Genomic DNA, 19241 nt, shown 5'->3' with positions numbered 1-19241 from the left:
CAGATCTAAACACAGCTTACTCATGAAGACAAAGCATCAGAGCTAACAGACTATTCCTTGGAGGTCCTACGTACCAGTCTAGAGTAAAGTATTGCAACACTTACCATCAAACCTGGGTCAAACACAATGTCAAACACTCAATGTATTCACTTCATTTAGGTTGAGCTTTGCACTTTGAGACTCTTTGTTTGGTTCCATTGTACCATAGCTGGCTTTATACGGTCAGATGTAGATCGAGAAAACATATTTTTCTTCATCCAGTAAGTTCCTTTTCAAAATAGCTGACCAACATCAGTGTACTATAATTACCTTTGGTTTGAAAGCAATGGGATATGATGTAGATTTCACAGCTTGTTAAAGATAAGGAGATTGCTCGAGTGCATAAATACCCCAGCTAATCCAGTTGTGCCATTTTCTTTTGTCTATTCAATTCAGTCCAATTCAACCCTACTGTATGAACAGATATGGTCCAGCCTTCTAGTCTTTACAGGCTTTCTTCAGGCTGCCAAGAGAATAGGTGATCTTAGTTATCTCAGGGTTGTGACAAAATATTGAGAACTTTTCAATACAAATGCCATGGTTAACGTTTGCTGTCCTTTGTAAATTAGCCTACATAGAGTTCTTTACACTGTATGCTCTTGTACCAAGTCTAGCCAAAGTTGTTTTAGATAGAAATTGTTAGTAGCCTCTCTCATCTGGGCTAGCATCTGGTGCATTATCTGTGTCATTCTGGATACTGGTATTGGTTCCAAACATGTTATACAAAGTTATTTATCGAACAAAATTAAATCCCACAACATAATACATTCACTGTGTATCAATTCTTACAGGGTGACCAAAAGTGGGAAATGTGTACAACAACATATAATACAGCCGTGAGTATATGTTTTCTAAATATAGCCCTTGAGGAGAAGTCATTGCACAAGAAGAAACATGGAGTCAACAGAGCCAAGTCTGTTGATTATTTCTCTCTGAGCCCTGGCCTAATGGTGGGGAGCGACTCTCCAAACACCACAGCTTGACTCGCTGTCAACAGGGTTAGAGAGACACACATTTACTGGACATAATACAGAGAGCTTACCACATGTAGTTCTGAAGTTCATGAGATATACATGTTCATGTGTGTGTGTATGACACACGCATATGCATGCACGGTGCACACACACAAATAAATGTCGCTGATACCAGAGCAATATTACTTCGGGACTTTTTAACTGGCTTGACCAAATGGATTAAGAATACTATGTGAAGCAAATATAAATCTAATAACCATTGTAATCCAGATAAGCAGTTTAAAATAATGTGAGCGTTCAACTGCTTAAAATATTACATGTTTAGCATGTAAGTTGGTTAGGGCACAGCTGAACCAAAAATGTATGTACCACTTGAGCCAATAAGATAATAAAACCCATATTATAGCACATGAATCATAAATAAACTTCTTTAAGACGTCAGTAGTAGGTTCACTTTTGGAAAGATCTCCAAAGCAAAGCTAAAAGATAGGTCTAATTTGCTTTACTGTCAACTGACTATTTTGTTCCGTGTTCTGGCTGAACAGTTACGGGAAAACTAAGCCTCTGCTCTGTACCAGCAAACAAGAATCAGAGGTCAAAAATGTAATCTATGAAAACCGCTTAAAAAATAAACAGGATGTTTACATGAAGAGTGCCAGTGTAGGGGGAACAGACGACTGGGAGAGGCAGATAAGCTACTGTGGTGGAGCCAGTAGTGGGCCCTGTTCAGGCCTGTCAATAGAGACGGCTACAACCCAACGGCTGTATACTTCAATCATCTTACACTGGCTAACGGTCTAGTGTGGAACCTGCCTCTCGTGGTCTTACTTTCACCCCCTCCAAGTGGAAATAATTCCCCTGAAAAAGGGCCTGTTGACAGTGGAAGGTAACAAGTACAGGCTCTTTAAAGAAGTGCATTTTAACTAACCAGAAAGAGGGTGTACTTGATTTTCATGCCATTCCGAGAATAATCATTCCATCTGAGGAAGTATGTTGATCACCGATCAGTAGCACCCATCTGCTTTTGTTTGCTGTAACACTCTGACACATCAGAGTGTTCAGCTGCAACTCGTGACTACTTACTATGATACCATCAGCTCTGCCACGACCTAGGGAGGAGACAAAAAGCCATGAAACTGAATGAAGTGTCATGAAAAATGTGGTATTCCAGAACATGCGTTTTCCCAACAGAAAAGGAAAAATCACACTGCTGCTACAGTACCTCACAGTCCAACCAATGTCCATCAAATCAAGAATAAACAGGATCTACGAGAGATAGTCAGCCATTCTTGAAGGAGAAGGGAACTTTCATTTTTTTTTACAACCAAATCTCTCTTTTTGATGTAATTGGGTTCTTATAAACTGGGTGGTTTGAGCTCTGAATGCTGATTGGCTGACAGACGTGGTATATTAGACTGTATACCACGGGGATGACAAAACATTTATTTTTACAGCTCTAATTACGTTGGTAATGAGTTTATAATAGCAATCAGGCACTTCAGGGGTTTGTGAAATATGGCCAATATACCGCGTTGCGTCGTGCATAAGAATACCCTTTAGCTGTTGTATATTGGCCATATACACCACACCCCTCTGGCCTAATTGCTTAATTATAGAAGGATCCAGACACTTTTTTTGTGATTTCACTAGATTTTGATTAACGTACCCACAACCAGTGATTCATTTCCTCATCCTCGTTGTGTAGTACGGGGGYTCTGAAAAAACATGAACAAAGGTTCCAAAAACACCCAAATATGTCCTTTCAGAAATGGAAAACTCTCAGTATAGTGATGCAGGTCTTCAGATGTTGTACACATGAAATTGTGTCATTCCAAACTTCATCCTCAACGTTATATTCCATTTTGTTGTGACTCAAGTGGTATCTCTACGTCCAGTCTACAGGTAACTGCCAAAATAAAGGAACACTTGACTAAAAGAGGGACACAAAGTATATTGAAAGCAGGTGCTTCCACCCAGGAAGTTGGAGACACTTGTAGAATCTACACTTAGGTGCATTGAAGCTGTTCTGGTGGCTCGTGGTAGCCCAACCCCCTATTAACACAATTTATGTTGGTGTTTCCCTTTTATGGCAGTTACCTGTAACAGCATGCTACACAGAGAATGGAACAGCTGGATAGGGAAACTGCTCAAATCGCACAAAATTGAATTTAACATTGCGGATAAAGTTTGGAATGACACAATTTAATGTGTACAACATCTAAAGACCTGCATCACTTTACTGAGAATGTTTGCATTTGTAAAAAAATWAAATAATAATAACAATAAATCAGAGCCCCTGCACCGTACAACAAGGATGARGAAATTAATCAATGGTTGCGATAAGTTTCTCAAAAACAAGTGAAATTGCAAAAAAAGTGTCTGGACCATTCTATAACATGCCATTTACATCAAAAATAGAGATTTGGTTGTAAAAAGTCAAACTTCTCTTTTAACCAATTATATGTGGGKTTTGATGTGCGCTTGGGGTTATTGGCTTGCTGGAAGATCCACTTGTGGCCAAGTTTCAGCTTCCTGGCAGAGGCAACCAAATTTTKGGCTAAAATATCCTGGTACTGGGTAAAATGTATGATGTCGTTGACCGTTCTCATTTAGACGCCAAACCCACCACTGGTGTGCGTGGCCAAAGAGATGTATTTTCATGACCAAAGCACCGGTTCCAATCCAAGTGCCAATGCCATTTAGCAAACTCCAGGCATTTACATTTGTTGGATGACATGAAGATAAGCTCTTTGGCCAGGCACACCAGTGTTGAATTAAATAAATTGAATAAATTGTTGCCAGTAATACAGTTAGTCATTACCCCGCTTGATAACATGAAAACACACTAACCAGCTCCGGTGGGGCGAGTTAACTGTTCAGAGCGAAATGTTTTTTTCATTTGTGTCTGAAAATAATTTGTGTCTGAAAATAACGTTAGCCAGTTAGCTTGGGTGCTTGACTGTCATTGTGAGGTCAGAACACTCAGATCAACCCTACTCGTCGACCAGAACGTCCAGTGTGCGCTCTGAACTCTCCGAGAGCGAAAGAAACGGTTTGAATTTCAAAACGAAGAACCTGACAACGCTCTGAAATGCCCTGAGAGCGAACAAGCCAGAGTTACACTCAGATACAACAAACACACKTCGGGGTAGAACGAGTTGACAATGTAATAAGACTATAAAACTTTAAGGTTTTATTCTATTCAATACCTTTTCCAAGTGAAAATAGGATATTCCAATGTTCTGATTTGACTGGTGTTGATGTGAATGGGTTTCAGCTATAGGAACAGGACTTTGGTGACTAACATCAGTAGGTCGGACTCATCCTATTGATTATGCTGGGTACGGGACGTTGGGAACTGATTAGCACTAACATGGAAACTCTTAATTTAATGACACACCATGCAAGGATGAGGTGTTTGTCATTAACTTGAATGGTTAAGGGTTGATACATGGATTAGAGCACTCAGGTCATAAACTAATGCAGCCCTGTCAGAAACCTGCAGCCCTTTTGCCATCAGTTACATTGATAAGTAGACCGCCTTAACCCTGTACTCAGAATAGACACACACACACACTCTTGTTCACCCCCCCCCCCCACACACACTCTCTGTGTCCTGACAGCTGAGTGATTAGGGACCCAGGTCTTTTTTTGGCCCTTGACATCGACCCCTGAATCCAACCCACGTATACCATCCATTGAACGACCACAATTAGATAGGCAGGGCTCGCCGTGGAACAAACAAGCTCAGTGGAGCAGGGGTGCTACTCTCCTCTAACAAGGCTCATATGGCTTTAATAGGTGCCTTTCAATTAATAAGTGATGGAGCCCTGGTGTGAGGCAGGTTCCTCCACTTCCTCCTCACATCAAGACTTTGCAGCCAATAAGAGGAGGACTGAGGCCTGATGACGTCCTCGTCACATGTGCCTGGTGTCTCTTAGGAAGGAAACATAAAAGTGTCTGTCTCTTTTCTATGACAATGTTTGTTTGATGAGACTGATAAAGGCTGCATGTTTCGATATCTTTGGGGATGATGGGTAGAGAGAGATGACTGGGCTGCAGTAGCTAATGTGTGTTGTATTCTCATATGCACACACACACACAAACTTTCTCTCATTCGCACTGTCATCGACCACAGAGGCAGAGGTGCCTGAGCACGGCTGTGTGTTGAAGTCACCAGTGGTTTCCGAGTCGTTGCAGATCAACTAGCACAGTGTGGCTTAATGGACACCAGATAAGACCACTTCACAGGCTTTAACTCCATCAGCATGGGGCTTTGTTTGCTACCCAATTAACACAGTTCTTGTTATTTTATGCAAAAAGGAACTGGGGGTCCCTATTCTATCAAAACCAGGGAGCAGGTTGCTGGGATGAGTCACAACAGAATAATGATTTTAGAGGAGAACAAAAGAAAACTTGATATCTTATTAGAATGTATTTTATTTTATATAAACTAACGTATTAGTTTGAACTGAGTAGAGTCCTCAGTCAAGAAGATAAAGGGTATTGAAATAATGCCATTGAAATAATGAATCCAAGTCTTTAATATACAGTCTCTCCAAAATGAATTTAAACATGTTTTTACCTTCCGGTCTATGCCTTCTTTGTTTGGGGGTTGTACAAAATGTCTGTTTATACAGCATATTCTGCCTCTACTTAAAAAAAACTCAAACAGACATAACACAACCAACAACAAATACAAAAACAAACTGCCCTTTGAGATTCTAAGGGGGCAGGGCTTTGTGCAACATCTCCAAATATGTTGAAATTGGTTCGGGCCCAGGAGCAAATTGGGCAAGCTACTGTAGAACCACACAGGGTCATAGGTCAAACTCATATTATTGTCTGTCTGATAGCTTTCTAGGAGAGGCGGTTTCACCGGGTCACATATACTCTCTGTGACTCAGACTGCCGTTGGAATAAGCTGCTGCACGTACATGGGAAATTTCACAAGAGCCTAGTCACAAACGCACGTGGACTTGTGTCTGACAACACCTCACTTCTAATTTCAGTTACCTATGCCAGCCTGCTAATAATATCCAGACTTGTTTATGCTTATCATATCATAAGGTTTTCAGTCCATCATTTGGTCATCCACGTCATTGAGGTCTAGCAGGAAGCAGCACATTATGAAAAGGTAGTCAAATGGTTTTCATCTGAATCACGTGAGCTCTGAGCTGCCTGGTCATTATGGGATGCATCTAATATCACCACACATTACTCATCACACCGGGTTAAATTTACTAAAGAACTCGGTATTGTTCATAGTATAACCAAAACATAATCATACAGTCATGCAATATTCTTATACTTCAGTATAAGTACTATCAGTAATAAAACAAGTATTATTAAATACTTGTATTATACTAATGTATGAGATAACTAATATGATCAAGAGATTGTCTGAAAAAAAAGATGGAGAAGGTCCAGGGTGTAGCTAGACACGAGACAAGATGACAAAAGACGACACAAGACTAAATGAAACGAGGCGAGGGACGCTTGAAAGAGACTGAACCCAACAAGAGGAAAGGGGGCGGTCCTCTCACACTGACTGACATTCTCGCCACCAGACAAAAAACCTCAAGAGCTGAATTTCCTGTTAGTGTATATCCACAGTATTAACTCTAAATCACCTGCTCCTACTCATGACTTAATTGTGTTAAGCCCAAAGCATTAATATGTAAAGCACAGTACTGATGAGAGGCTAGATAGGAGATTTGAAAGATTATACAGTACTGTAGTTTTCATGTGAACTGTATTAGGCACATACTATATGTTCAATTCATCAGGCCACCACCCCCGGACTATCAATATGTCTGACTCAACGTTCATTAGACTTGAAGAGTTTTGAACACTTGGGGCTGACATTACTTTGTTCCCACGGTGCAGGTGTTTGTCGTCATGCATTTTTAAATACCAGATACAGAATTAGCCACATTTTGTTTTTGSTTCTTTAACGGGAGCACTGAGACTAATGTGGACTCAAGTCCCTGGGTCCAAACTATATAGCTAACATAAATGGTCCCTTTCACGTATTGCCATCTGTTGAGTGTGGTGTGGGCCGTGTGTGTTGATGTGTAAATGCCAGAAGACCCCAGAAGACCCCAGACTTCACCTGTGCTGAGAAGCCATGTGTTCTTCAATAAAATAAACCCTCTGGCTACATCATTCTAGCCTGACAGTCATAGTCTAGTCACAGTCATGGCTATAGCAACGTCACTGACAAACAACCAACCACCAAACCACGTCAGAGAAACTTAAAATAAGTTTCCCACCACTTCTAAGACCCAGCACAGCTCGTGGTAACAATGGTAACACAAAACCAGTACCAAGACAGGAAGAATGAGCAGTGTTAMATTGAAACTGGCCTTAAACATAAGCAGAAATGTGCAACATTTGGGAGAAATAGGCGAGAGGGAAAAATGGTGCATTACCGCCTGCGCTTCTGCACAATGTCAATGGGCCGGTTGACTGCGCACAGGGATCCACAGATATTCCCATTCCGCACTTTGAACGACCGGTCCGAGGAAGGGGCCAGGAGTACACAGTTTGTTGGCAAACTCATATTTCTTCCCCCTTTTTTTCTCTGCTCTTTCTACTTCTGCTTTTCTTTGTTTCCTTCCTCTTTTGACAGCTGTGGTTCTCTTGCCACTCTCCTTTCTCGCGACCCTGTTGCTTTCTTCACGCCGCACCTGGCTCCCATTGCCACTCAAATGAATGATATGTCAAACAGAGAGGACCGAAGACGCCGCAACAACAAGAAAAGCCAAAACGGCAAGAGAATCTCAGTGAGAATCTGGGAGAAAGGCTTTGAGGAAAATCCTCCTTGGTATTTCCCGCCAACATTCCTCCTGTCAAAAACATTGAAAAATCCTCCTCTTGAAAAGCTGCTGTGTTTTTTCAAAAAGTCAACATTTTTCTACCGGGGGACATCCTCATACGTGGTTGTGGGAGGGGGAAAAAATGTAATTTTCTTGGATGAGTTTGTCACCCAGTGCATATTCAACAGTTGGCTCAGTTGGTAGAGCATGGCACTTGCAACGCCAGAGTTGTGGGTTCGATTCCCAYGTGGGACCAGCTTGAAAAATGTATGTACTCACTCTGGATAATAAAGTCTGCTAAATTATTAAATGTAGAAGCATCAGTTAAGCTCTCTGTGTGATTAGAACTTAAACCTCCAAGATGGAATTAATTTTCTATCAGGATGCAGGTGAAAATGAAACATGCAGATTAACTAACTTGATTTTGTTCTTTCCATTCCTGTGTCCGGCTCTCACTGTCTATTTTAACAATCTCTGTAGGAAGGCTTGATCAAAGTTCTCACACTCTCCCCCCTGCGTTCTTTATATCTCCTCGTCAATGTCTTCCTCTCCTCCGCATTTTCTAAACTCCGTCTTCCACCACCAAGTCCCAACTCCCTCTGACAACTGTAGCCATCGCAATACGCATGGACGCTCTCGAAAACCCAATAGGTGCGCTTGTGTGCAAGTCTTGCTATATAATGTGTCTTGTGTGTCTGTGTGAGTGATCCCTTCCTGAGCATGTGTGTGTTTGTGTGTGGACCAGTTGAACTGTGAGGTCAGAGAAAACAGGGGCGGTCTCAGAGGCAGCATGGCTCCTGCCCTTTCAGAGTGTCTCCAAGTTTAACTCTTTAAACGCTCTCTGCATTTTAAGAGTTAAACTTGACATTGCTTAGACCCCCCCCCCAAAACAAATGCAAGAGAGAAAAAGAGAGTGTGACAGTAACACATTGTAGCGCGTCACAATAAAACTGAGAACAGTTTTTACTAAGAAAAGCCTAAATTGAAGACAATGATTGGTTGAGATTAGTATTATGGGGTGTGGCACTACTTGGCTGGAGCTGGCACCCATATATCAGCCCTCACAGGGTAAGATTGCCCACTCCTGTTTTAGCATGTTTGCTAGGTGACAGCTCACATAGCAACATGTCTTGTTCCGAGACTAGCCAATCTCCAAAAGTTCTCTGCCCGGAGCCAAAGCCCAGATCAATACGGTCTAAGGAAGCCGTGGACTGAAATGGCTCATGAGCTCACAGAGCGTCCCTGATGAAATCAGGGGTAAATATTTGTCCACTGAGAAAGATGGCACAGAGCCCGGGTCGACGTGTTGGCAGACATGTGGGAGGGGAAGGGTAAAGGGGAGCCTTTTGAACATCAAGGACGTTACCCACAGAGAGGTAGGTGAGGAGGACCACGAGGCCATAAGGGGGAAGAAGGGGATGTTACAACATTTCCTGTACCCCGTATTGGCTGTACCATTCATGGGCCCCACACACGCCTCAAAACACGGGTTTTTACAATGAGAGGATGCATGCTGTCAAAGAAAGAAAGAAACATTCTTCCTGAGAGCACTCACATAACCCAATGTGAAAACAGTTAAAAAAATGTAAATACATACGTTGGAGTATAGTGTATAGTCGTTACTTTCTTCCCTTCAGTCACAGCAGCAGGGTTATGTTCATAAGGCATCAAACAGAAGAAAACTGACAGGGTGACACTAGCTGGTCATGTCCACGCTCATTTTCAGTGCCTAATGAAAGAAAAAAATACAGGTAAATGACCTCTAAACCCTTTCTGGGAACTTCCAAAGCAAAATGTTTTCTATCGTTTTCCATACAGTGCCTAATGAACGCAACCCAGGTAAATGACCTCTGACCCTCTCTGGGAATGAGGATAACATGAATCTGTCACACACACACCAATGACAGGCATACTGCGATTAAAATATACTGAACAAAAATATAAACACAACATGTAAAGTGTTGGTCCCATATTTCATGAGTTGAATAAAAGACCCCAGAAATGTTCCATGTGCACAAAAATATTATTTCTCTCAAAATGTTGTTTACAAATTTGTTTACATCCCTTTTGGTGAGCATTTCTCCTTTTCCAAGATAATCCATCTCTCCGACAGGCGTGGCACATCAAGAAGCTGATTAAACAGCATGATCATTACACAGGTGCACCTTGTGCTAGGGACAATAAAAGGCCACTTTAAAACGTGCAGTTTTTTCACACAACACAATGCCACAGATGTTTTGAGGGAGCGTGCAGTTGGCATGCTGACTGCAGGAATGTCCACCAGAGCTGTTGCCAGAGAATTTTATGTTAACTTCTCTACCATCAGCCGCCTCCATCAGCCGTCTTAGGGAATTTGGCAATACGTCTATACTGTGGGTTTGCACAATCAAAGAATTCAGGCACAAATTGTCAGAAAGCGTCTCAGGGAAGCTCATCTGTGTGCTCGTCATCCTCACCAGAGTCTTGACCTGACTGCAGTTCAGCCGTCACAGCGAACTTCAGTGGGCAAATGCTCACTTTCGATGGCCACTGGCACGCTGGAGAAATGTGCTCTTCATAGATTAATACCGGTTTCAACTGTACCGGGCAGATGGCAGACAGTGTGTATGACGTCGTTTGGGCAAGCTACGGACAACGAACATCTGCATTTTATCGATGGCAATTTCAACGCACAGAGATACCGTGACAAGATCCTGAGGCCCATCGTTGTGCCATTCATCTGCCGCCATCACCTCATGTTTCAGCACAATTTCTGGAAGCTGAAAAAGTTCCAGATCTTCCATGGCCTGCATACTCACCACAGATTTCACCTATTGAGCATGTTTGGGATGTTTATATTTTTGTTCAGTGTAGAATTGCCCTGTCTGCAATCGCACTGGTGATAGCAGCCATCTTGGGAAGACCGGGGGAGAACATTACAATTAAAAAAACAAGTGCAGAGCGGAGTATCTCCCCCAAAAAAAGTTTCAAAGCTAATACCATAAAGCCCTACAGGGTTCAACTCAACAATCAAATCTGGACAGGGTTTAAATCAATTCAATCATCTCTGGATTGACTGAATTGAAATGGAATTGGTCCCAACACTGAAGTCCTGACAGCACTGAGGATAATAATATTCCAGTTAGGAGGACTGTTAAAGGCATCTTAATGATCTGGACAATCTATGACAGACAAGGGCATACATACTGTACATCGGACCCTCGGATCATTGCGCAACGTGCCTGACAAACGTGCTGGGTCATAAAAAAGACGGCGGGCTGGGTGGCTTAGGCACTAAGAATGTGCCTCAGTACCATGCTGCGTTCCCCTCCCCTGTGAGCAACCATATCCAGAGCAGAGTGTTCCCCGCAGCACTGTCCCCCTCTGGGGCCTGGCTGGAGTGTCAAGTTTGAAATGTTTTATGACAAAGACAAATTATTAAAGGCTTATCATTTGCACTTATCTTCTTCCACTGATGGTGAACACAGGTCTATTTGGTACTGCATCACTGACTTTCTAACACCCTCACGTGGCGATCAATTCATAATTCGAACATTGTACCTAAATATGAAATGTGTAAACTATTTACATTATGTTGTAAGAAAAGCATATTATCATTCTCAGAAATGTGGTTCATTTTAGAGAGTAAAGATAAAGTTAATCCACTATTTGTTAGTTCCCCAAACTTAAGAAACTGTAAATGTTTCCAAAACCATTTCTGTTGAGTAGCCGACAGCAGAAGTTTTAAAACCATACATGTAGTCTAAAAACCTAATGACTCTTTCCATACACAAGTATATGTTACAGATCTATAGCAGAGTGGCAAATGTAAACACTCAGTTGAATTGATGATATTCCCCTGAGATTCTGCCTTTCAAAACATCTCAAAACCTCTTTGGAATTGACTGAACAAATTTGTTCATGTGAAACATGAACCAAGAGGCTTTATCCAGTAGATGTCACTTCATACCGCGATACTAAACCGAAACTATATTCAATCCACACCAACCATCTCGTAACCTCCTCCTGACACACTATTCCTTCCCCCTTCCCCTTCTGAAACATGAAAATTAAAGATGAATATAATATACAAAATAAGAGCAATATGTAAGAGTCACCCTTTTGCCAGTCCTTCAATTGGAAGGCCTTGAGATGTGGTTACATTAAGGATGTATGACCAGCTACTACAAGGGACAGATACAGCACGCAGCAGAACACAAATTAGTCCCAAATGACTGAATCTCCTACAGCCGGGCATGAAGGAATCAATATGATTTTGGGAGGAGGGTGATGGGGAAAGGCAGTCATGCTGAAAACATGGAGCTGGAGTAGTGACGCACATGAGCCACTGTTGCAGCCGCCCTGACGGGGTCTGGGAACTATTCCAGGCTCTGGGGCTTTATTTTAGGGGGACAGACCAGGGCTGTTGTGTCATTGTTGCCATGCTTATCATTCCAGTTCTTTGGGCTGCTTGGGTCTTATTCAGGAGGCACCAACAGGAACTCGTCCAATAAGAATASAGAGTTTTAATTTGGCGTTTCAAAAGGTGTTTTGCTACATTATACTAGGGCCGGGACGATACCAGTATCGCGATACTCATTAGTATTGTGGCAAGGACACAAAACACGAAGCGAATTTAACTTCTTTAGAAGAACAGCCATATTGTTGCAAACAAACATCATTATGTTATAATCCATCATATTTATTTATTTTCCGAGCTATAGCACACAATATTTTACATACAGTAGGTTGAATTTGGTCTGCTTCGTGATTTCATTTTTGCCATGGAAAAAATATTGCGATAATGTTATCGTCACAGCCCTACATTCTCTCTCTTTGTGGCAAACTAGATTTGAAGCTGCTGTTAGAAACGTGCCTGGCTGATTGAGATATGACAATTCTCTGGTCTAACGGTAATCTCAGTCTGGAGACTCGAGTGCCCAATAACTTCTGACTGACTTGCTTTGTGTATCTCTCAGTGTGGCAGAAGTCAGCAGATCAGATGAAGCATAAAGAGGACAGAATAAATATGTGGCCAGATTTTCACTATAGAGACACAGTATTAACAAAGCAAGATGTTGAAACTCAAATGTTACATTTTAGTCATTTAGCAGACGCTCTCATCCAGAGTGACTTACAATAATGAGTGGATATATTTTCTTACTGGTCCCCCATGAGAATCGAACCCACATCCCTAGCATTGCAAGCACCGTGCTCTACCAATTGAGCCACACCAACCCAATCCCAAAATACTGCCCATCTGAACTCGAGGGCAGACTAATCTAGTCAGGCCTCTGGTGGTGGTGGGATCTCTGATCAGTGGGTGAGTCACTGGTGACCCCAGCCAACTGTTAACCTGGAGAAGCTAATACCACATTGTGCCACCCATCCCAGCGGTGCCTCACTCCTAATAGGAGACGGCTGGGTGAAAGCACACACAGTATACGAATATAAACCAGTGTGAAGGGTGGCTCCATAGGACTATCATGTGGCTATTCACACACTCACTCGGACACCCACTCGGACCCACGCACAAATCACACACCCACACAGAGTGACTCCCACCACCCCCTCCCAGTTGTGACATCAGCAGACAGGGGTGGTGTTATCGATCCTATTCTCCTTTCCCACAGGCTGTTACAGCACAGTGTACAGAGCAGGCAGAGTACACCCGTACACACACACACACACACACACACACACACACACCAGTGCGCGTGCACACACACAAGTATGCGTGCACACACACAAGTATGCATGCACACACACAAGTATGCGTGCACACACACAAGTACGCGTGCACACACACAAGCAAACTTTTACCCAGACAGGTATTAAAACAAAAAACATGACATACACCGTGCATTCACAGACAAGCTCACACAGACAGACACATCTGATCTCCAGTCCACACACAGCCCAGCCTGTTCATACTGCAACACCATCCACGCAACACTTTTCTGTGTAGTACAGTTTCTTAATTGTGTACAAGCAATTTTGGGATCTGTGTTGAAATGTATCTATAGCAGAACAGCAATGATCAAACGCTTGAATACATTTACAGAACTTCTGACCATTTTATTGCCTTAATACCGGACGTGCATATCTTAGACCACCTTTTGCATAACCTTAAATACAAATATTATCAGTGAATAGAATATTCACTGTTGTTTTTCATCAGAAGAGAAGTGTACAATTGATTTCACTGTTTCTGGCACTCAGTAAAACCTAATGCACCCCAGCAGTGTCATAACATGTACAACATATGGAAAGATCTAGGCAACAGGGACTGTCTAATTCTCATGATTTTTTACAATATTGCAGAGAATAAAGTTGTGTTACCTCGAAGTCATCATCTTCAACATTGTGACCTAATACAGCTTTGCTGTGGATTGATATCAGTTGTGTTCCTCCTTTTTATTCACCTTTCCTTATTTATATTGTGGATAGTGTTACTTCAAAACACTATCCACAATATAGTCTACAAAACATTGAGAAAACCTTTGTATTGAAAACAGCATGGAATTGGATTGTGACGATACTGATGAATGAATGCAGCCCACCTTTTTTAAATATATTTTATTATAATATTTGGTGTATGAAATTGTTTGGTGCATAAAATGAGAGTAATTGCCCATAATGCTACATCTTTGGACAGTACTTCTAATTTTGACAATCATGATTTAGTAACTACAAAGAAAATATATTGATCTACTGGGATTTTTTAGTTTTGAGAAGGCATTTATGTATTTACAGTTGAAGTCGGAAGTTTACATACACCTTAGTCAAATACATTTAAACTCAGTTTCACAATTCCTGACATTTGATCCAAGTAAAAATTCTCTGTCTTAGGTCAGTTAGGATCACCACTTTATTTTAAGAATGTGAAATGTCAGAATAATAGTAGAGAGAATGATTTATTTCAGCTTTTCTTTCTTACATCACATTCCCAGTGGGTCAGAAGTTTACACACACTCAATTAGTATTTTGTAGAACTGCCTTTAAATTGTTTTAACTTGGGTCAAACGTTTCAGGTAGCCTTCCACAAGCTTCCCACAATAAGTTGTGAATTTTGTCCCATTCCTCCTGACAAAGCTGGTGTAACTGAGTCAGGGTTGTAGGCCTCCTTGCTCGCACACGCTTTTTCCGTTCTGCCCACAGATTTTCTATAGGATTGAGGTCAGGGCTTTGTGATGGCCACTCCAATACCTTGACTTTGTTGTCCTTAAGCCATTTTGCCACAACTTTGGAAGTATGCTTGGGGTCATTGTCCATTTGGAAGACCCATTTGCGACCAAGCTTTAACTTCCTGACTGATGTCTTGAGATGTTTCTTCAATATATTCACATAATTTTCCAACCACATGATGCCATCTATTTGGTGAAGTGCACCAGTCCCTCCTGCAGCAAAGCACCCCCACAACATGATGCTGCCACCCCCGTGCTTAACGKTTGGGATGGTCTTCTTCGGCTTGCAAGCCTCCCCCTTTTTCCTCCAAACATAATGATGGTCATTATGACCAAACAGTTCTATTTATGTTTAATCAGACCAGAGGACATTTCTCCAAAAAGTAGGATCTTTGTCCCCATGTGCAGTTGCAAACCGTAGTCTGGTTTTTTTTCTGGCGATTTTGGAGCAGTGGCTTCTTCTTTGCTGAGCGACCTTTCAGGTTATGTCGATATAGGACTCGTTTTACTGTGGATATAGATACTTTTGTACCCGTTTCCTCCAGCATCTTCACAAGTTCCTTTGCTGTTGTTCTGGGATTGATTTGCACTTTTCGCACCAAAGTACGTTCATCTCTAGGAGACAGAACGAGTCTCCTTCATGAGCGATATGACGGCTGTGTGGTTCCATGGTGTTTACACTTGCGTACTATTGTTTGTACAGATGAACGTGGTACCTTCAGGCATTTGGAAATTGCTCCCAAGGACGACCCAGACTTGTGGAGGTCTAAAAAATGTTTTTCTGAGGTCTTGGCTGATTTCTTTTGATTTTCCCATGATGTCAAGCAAAGAGGCACTGAGTTTGAAGGTAGGCCTTGAAATACATCCACAGGTACACCTCCAATTGACTCAAATAATGTAAATTAGCCTATCAGAAGCTTCTAAAGCCATGACATAATTTTCTGGAATTCCAAGCTGTTTAAAGGCACAGTCAACTTAGTGTATGTAAACTTTGGACATACTGGAATTGTGATACAGTGAATTATAAGTGAAATAATCTGTCTGTAAACAATTGTTGGAAAAATTACTTGTGTCATGCACAAAGTAGATGTCCTAAATGACTTGCCAAAGCTATAGTTTGTTAACAAGAAATTTGTCGAGTGGTTGAAAAACTAGTTTTAATGACTCCAACCTAAGTGTATGTAAACTTCTGACTTCAACTGTATGTTCTTCTTGTATTTATGTTTTGAGAAGGCAACTACATTTTGAAAACACATGTACTGTTTTGCAAAAGGCCACAGAGTTCTGAATCTTGTGAGCTATGTTTTGAAAATCAACTAAATTGTTCCAAAAAATGCTTGTACGCGATTGAGAAAAATTGTAAAACAAAAACCAAATWAAAAAAACTGTAATTTCTGAAACTGAACATGTTACAATAAATTCAGTTGCTCCATTTAACCCCAAAAAACAGGAAGTCCACTGGGCAAAAGTGTGCCTGTTTGAAAAACTCACTCGCTTCCTCTAAAAGCTGTTGGATAAACTTCTGTAAAGTAATTGTACTGCTTTTACAAACAAAATCATAGCCACAAACATTTTCACACAAGCATCACAGCTACTTTGAAAAGCTAAATCTGCACCTAATACAAACCTGTGCTGTGCAGTCATGTTGTACATGAACCAGAAGGACACAAACACATTTCACTGCACCTAACCCGCTGTATATGACAATAACAAAACATTATGTTTAGTCTGAAACCACAACTGCTTGGATTGAGTTTGAATTGACTGCAAAAAACAAAAGGCCATATAAAAACTTTAAAAAGACTCAAGATAATCACGTAACCCCATACAAGATCCGGTTCTACATACATACCCTAAGCAGGAGTGTCTCCGACCGTGGCTGCTTGGGCCATAGCCAAACAGGCTCCCTTTCCTTGGAAATCGGTGATCTTTGTTCATTGTGGGTCAAAGCTTCTGGCTGCTAGAGTATGACTTGCTGGGCTGACAACGAAAAGAGAGGCTCCACACACCCACAACAGCTGTGAGACGAGCTGGAGCTCAGATGGAGCTCATCCTCACCGAAGGGCTCTCCTGCCAGGGCTGTAGCCACCACATGCTGCTACCGCCTGGGAAGACCCAGGGAGTGGTGGGTGGGTAGGTGGGTGTCCCCCGACCAGCCCCCCAATCACAGGTGTGCTGACCTTTGGGCAGGGAGAGCCAGGTGGAGGGGAAGAAAGGACGCAAGCCCTTCTGACGCACCAGGATACTGGGGTAACTGTAGGTCATGAGAAGGGGAGAGGCTGGGGAGAAGCAGAAAATATAGGAGTCCCAAGTGCTGTAGGCTACGCAAGTCTCAACAAGACCAGCGGTCTTCAGTCAGTGCTCCAGATAGCTTTCTTGAATAGCTGTATTAGCATTCCATTTTGAGGTTGTCTCTTCTGTTGTCCAAACTCCAGAGACGGATTCTTAAATAGAACTGCTGTAGAAAGTCCTTGAAAGATAAAAATGTCCTCTCTTAAAACAAAGTCTCTCACAATCCCTCTCTGTCTTTCCATCTGTCTCTACAGAAAGGGGAAATCCTCCATGATCGAGTAACCTTCAGCAATGTGAGAAAGAGAAGGGAATGAGGAACGAGTGAGGAGGAGGGCAGAGCAAGCGTTGACCTCTCTCCGCAGTGTGGGAGAGCTTCCTCCGTCCCCAGAGGTGCTAGCTGTGGGGGCTGCAACCAAGGCCCATACGAGTCCCCACAACCATTTTGAGCTTTTCAGGAGGATATCAACAGTAAAAGTGAAAGAGACTGAAAACACAACCTTTCAGTAAAGAAGGAATTCGATTCAAGAAACTGCGGCAGCGTTGGCATCTTCTGAGGAAAGGAAAATCCAAGACTTTGAGTATGCCAGAAGCAGATGGTAAAGTTGGAGATGGTTGCAAAATGTTCAAAAGTATAACTTGCACACCTACCGTATTAAAAAGGCGCATGGAGAAAATGTTTATAGTGAATAGAAAACTCCAGTAAAAATACAATTGTTTAAAAGTTTCCTGATACTTTCTGATCTTGTTCTTCTTTGTATGTCTGGACTTGTCAGTTTCTGCTGCTACTGGGTCTCTCTCGATCTCGCACTCTCTCCTGGCAGCCCTAGCCTAGTTAAGGCCGACATGTGGGATCGACATGCCTCCCAATGTGGCTTCCTTCCCCCTACAGCTAAGTAATGACATGGTGCATTGTTGGATTCCACGAATAAGGGGTAGCAGGGGGTGAGGGTGCACTCATATGTACTCAGGTGGAGTTTCTAGGTGCACACAGAGACAACACACACACACACAGAGAGAGAGAGAGACAACACACACACTGAAACACACACATGAAAAGCAGACGTAGAGTCTGCACCCAGGGATAAAAAACAGTGATGAAATCATCAGTGGAGGTTTTCAAGCCCTGTAGTTAGGAAATACAAAAGTGGCTTATTTCTCAGGAAACCGCTACCCACAGCATATGCAATGTCACTCTTGCACAAAGACAGTCCACCAACATATGTACATAACACATTTGCTGAATTATTGATGAGACTGTAATTGAGACAGCCTTTTTTACATTGTGCCACAGACAGGCAAGGGCTGGAATAAAAGCCTGCAAACCCAGTAGTTTAGTTTCATAGAACAGGCAAACTCAGGCATGTTGGCTCTGATCGCTCTCACGCTACAGTAGCTGCAGACGCTCAATAAAATGCCACAGTAATCATCATCCACCCTGGATTGGGCTGACAAAGGCCAATGCCCCTGAGCCTTGTACTATACAAAACCTCTGTCTCAACAACAAGAAAACCTACTCCCTGACCTCACCTTTTTCCTAGACACTACACACCTTACAGGTGGCTAGAGTCAAAGGTCAAAGTCTCCGATCTCTTTGCTACCGCACGTTAAGCAGTACCGGAGCGCCAAGTCTGGGACCAAAAGGCACCTGAACAGCTTCTACCCCAAGCCATATGCCTGCTGAACAGTTATTCAAATGGCTACCTGGACTATTTACATTGACACCCTTCATTATTTATTTATTTATCTTAAATTGTTTTGAACTGACTCTCTTGCACTGGCTATATGTACACTCACTAGACTCTACCCACACACTCACACATACTACACACACACTCACACATACTACACACTCACACATACACACTACGTTGCTGCTACTCTGTTTATTATATATATATATATATATATATATATATATATATATATATATATATATATATATATATATT

General features: G+C 42.0%; 1 protein-coding gene across 4 annotated transcripts in view; it reads right to left on the bottom strand.

Moving 5' to 3' along the window:
• LOC111952581 (3',5'-cyclic-AMP phosphodiesterase 4C) overlaps window positions 1-19241 on the bottom strand; it is a 149913-nt gene that overhangs the window by 41876 nt on the left and 88796 nt on the right. For 2 of the 4 annotated variants that reach the window (XM_023971405.2, XM_070435103.1), the window contains exon 1: window positions 7448-8561. The exons of 1 other annotated variant lie outside the window; for it this stretch is intronic. In XM_023971405.2, the coding sequence (XP_023827173.1) occupies window positions 7448-7578 (131 nt within the window). In that variant the 5' untranslated portion in view covers window positions 7579-8561. Of the gene's footprint in view, window positions 1-7447; window positions 8562-16852; window positions 17611-19241 lie in introns of those variants that run through there. One more of the 4 variants, XM_070435104.1, reaches the window with a different exon arrangement.

Source organism: Salvelinus sp. IW2-2015, linkage group LG26 (genome assembly GCF_002910315.2).
Source record: "Salvelinus sp. IW2-2015 linkage group LG26, ASM291031v2, whole genome shotgun sequence".
Classification (NCBI taxonomy): domain Eukaryota; kingdom Metazoa; phylum Chordata; class Actinopteri; order Salmoniformes; family Salmonidae; genus Salvelinus; species Salvelinus sp. IW2-2015.
This window is presented reverse-complemented; position numbering and strand designations above follow the sequence as displayed.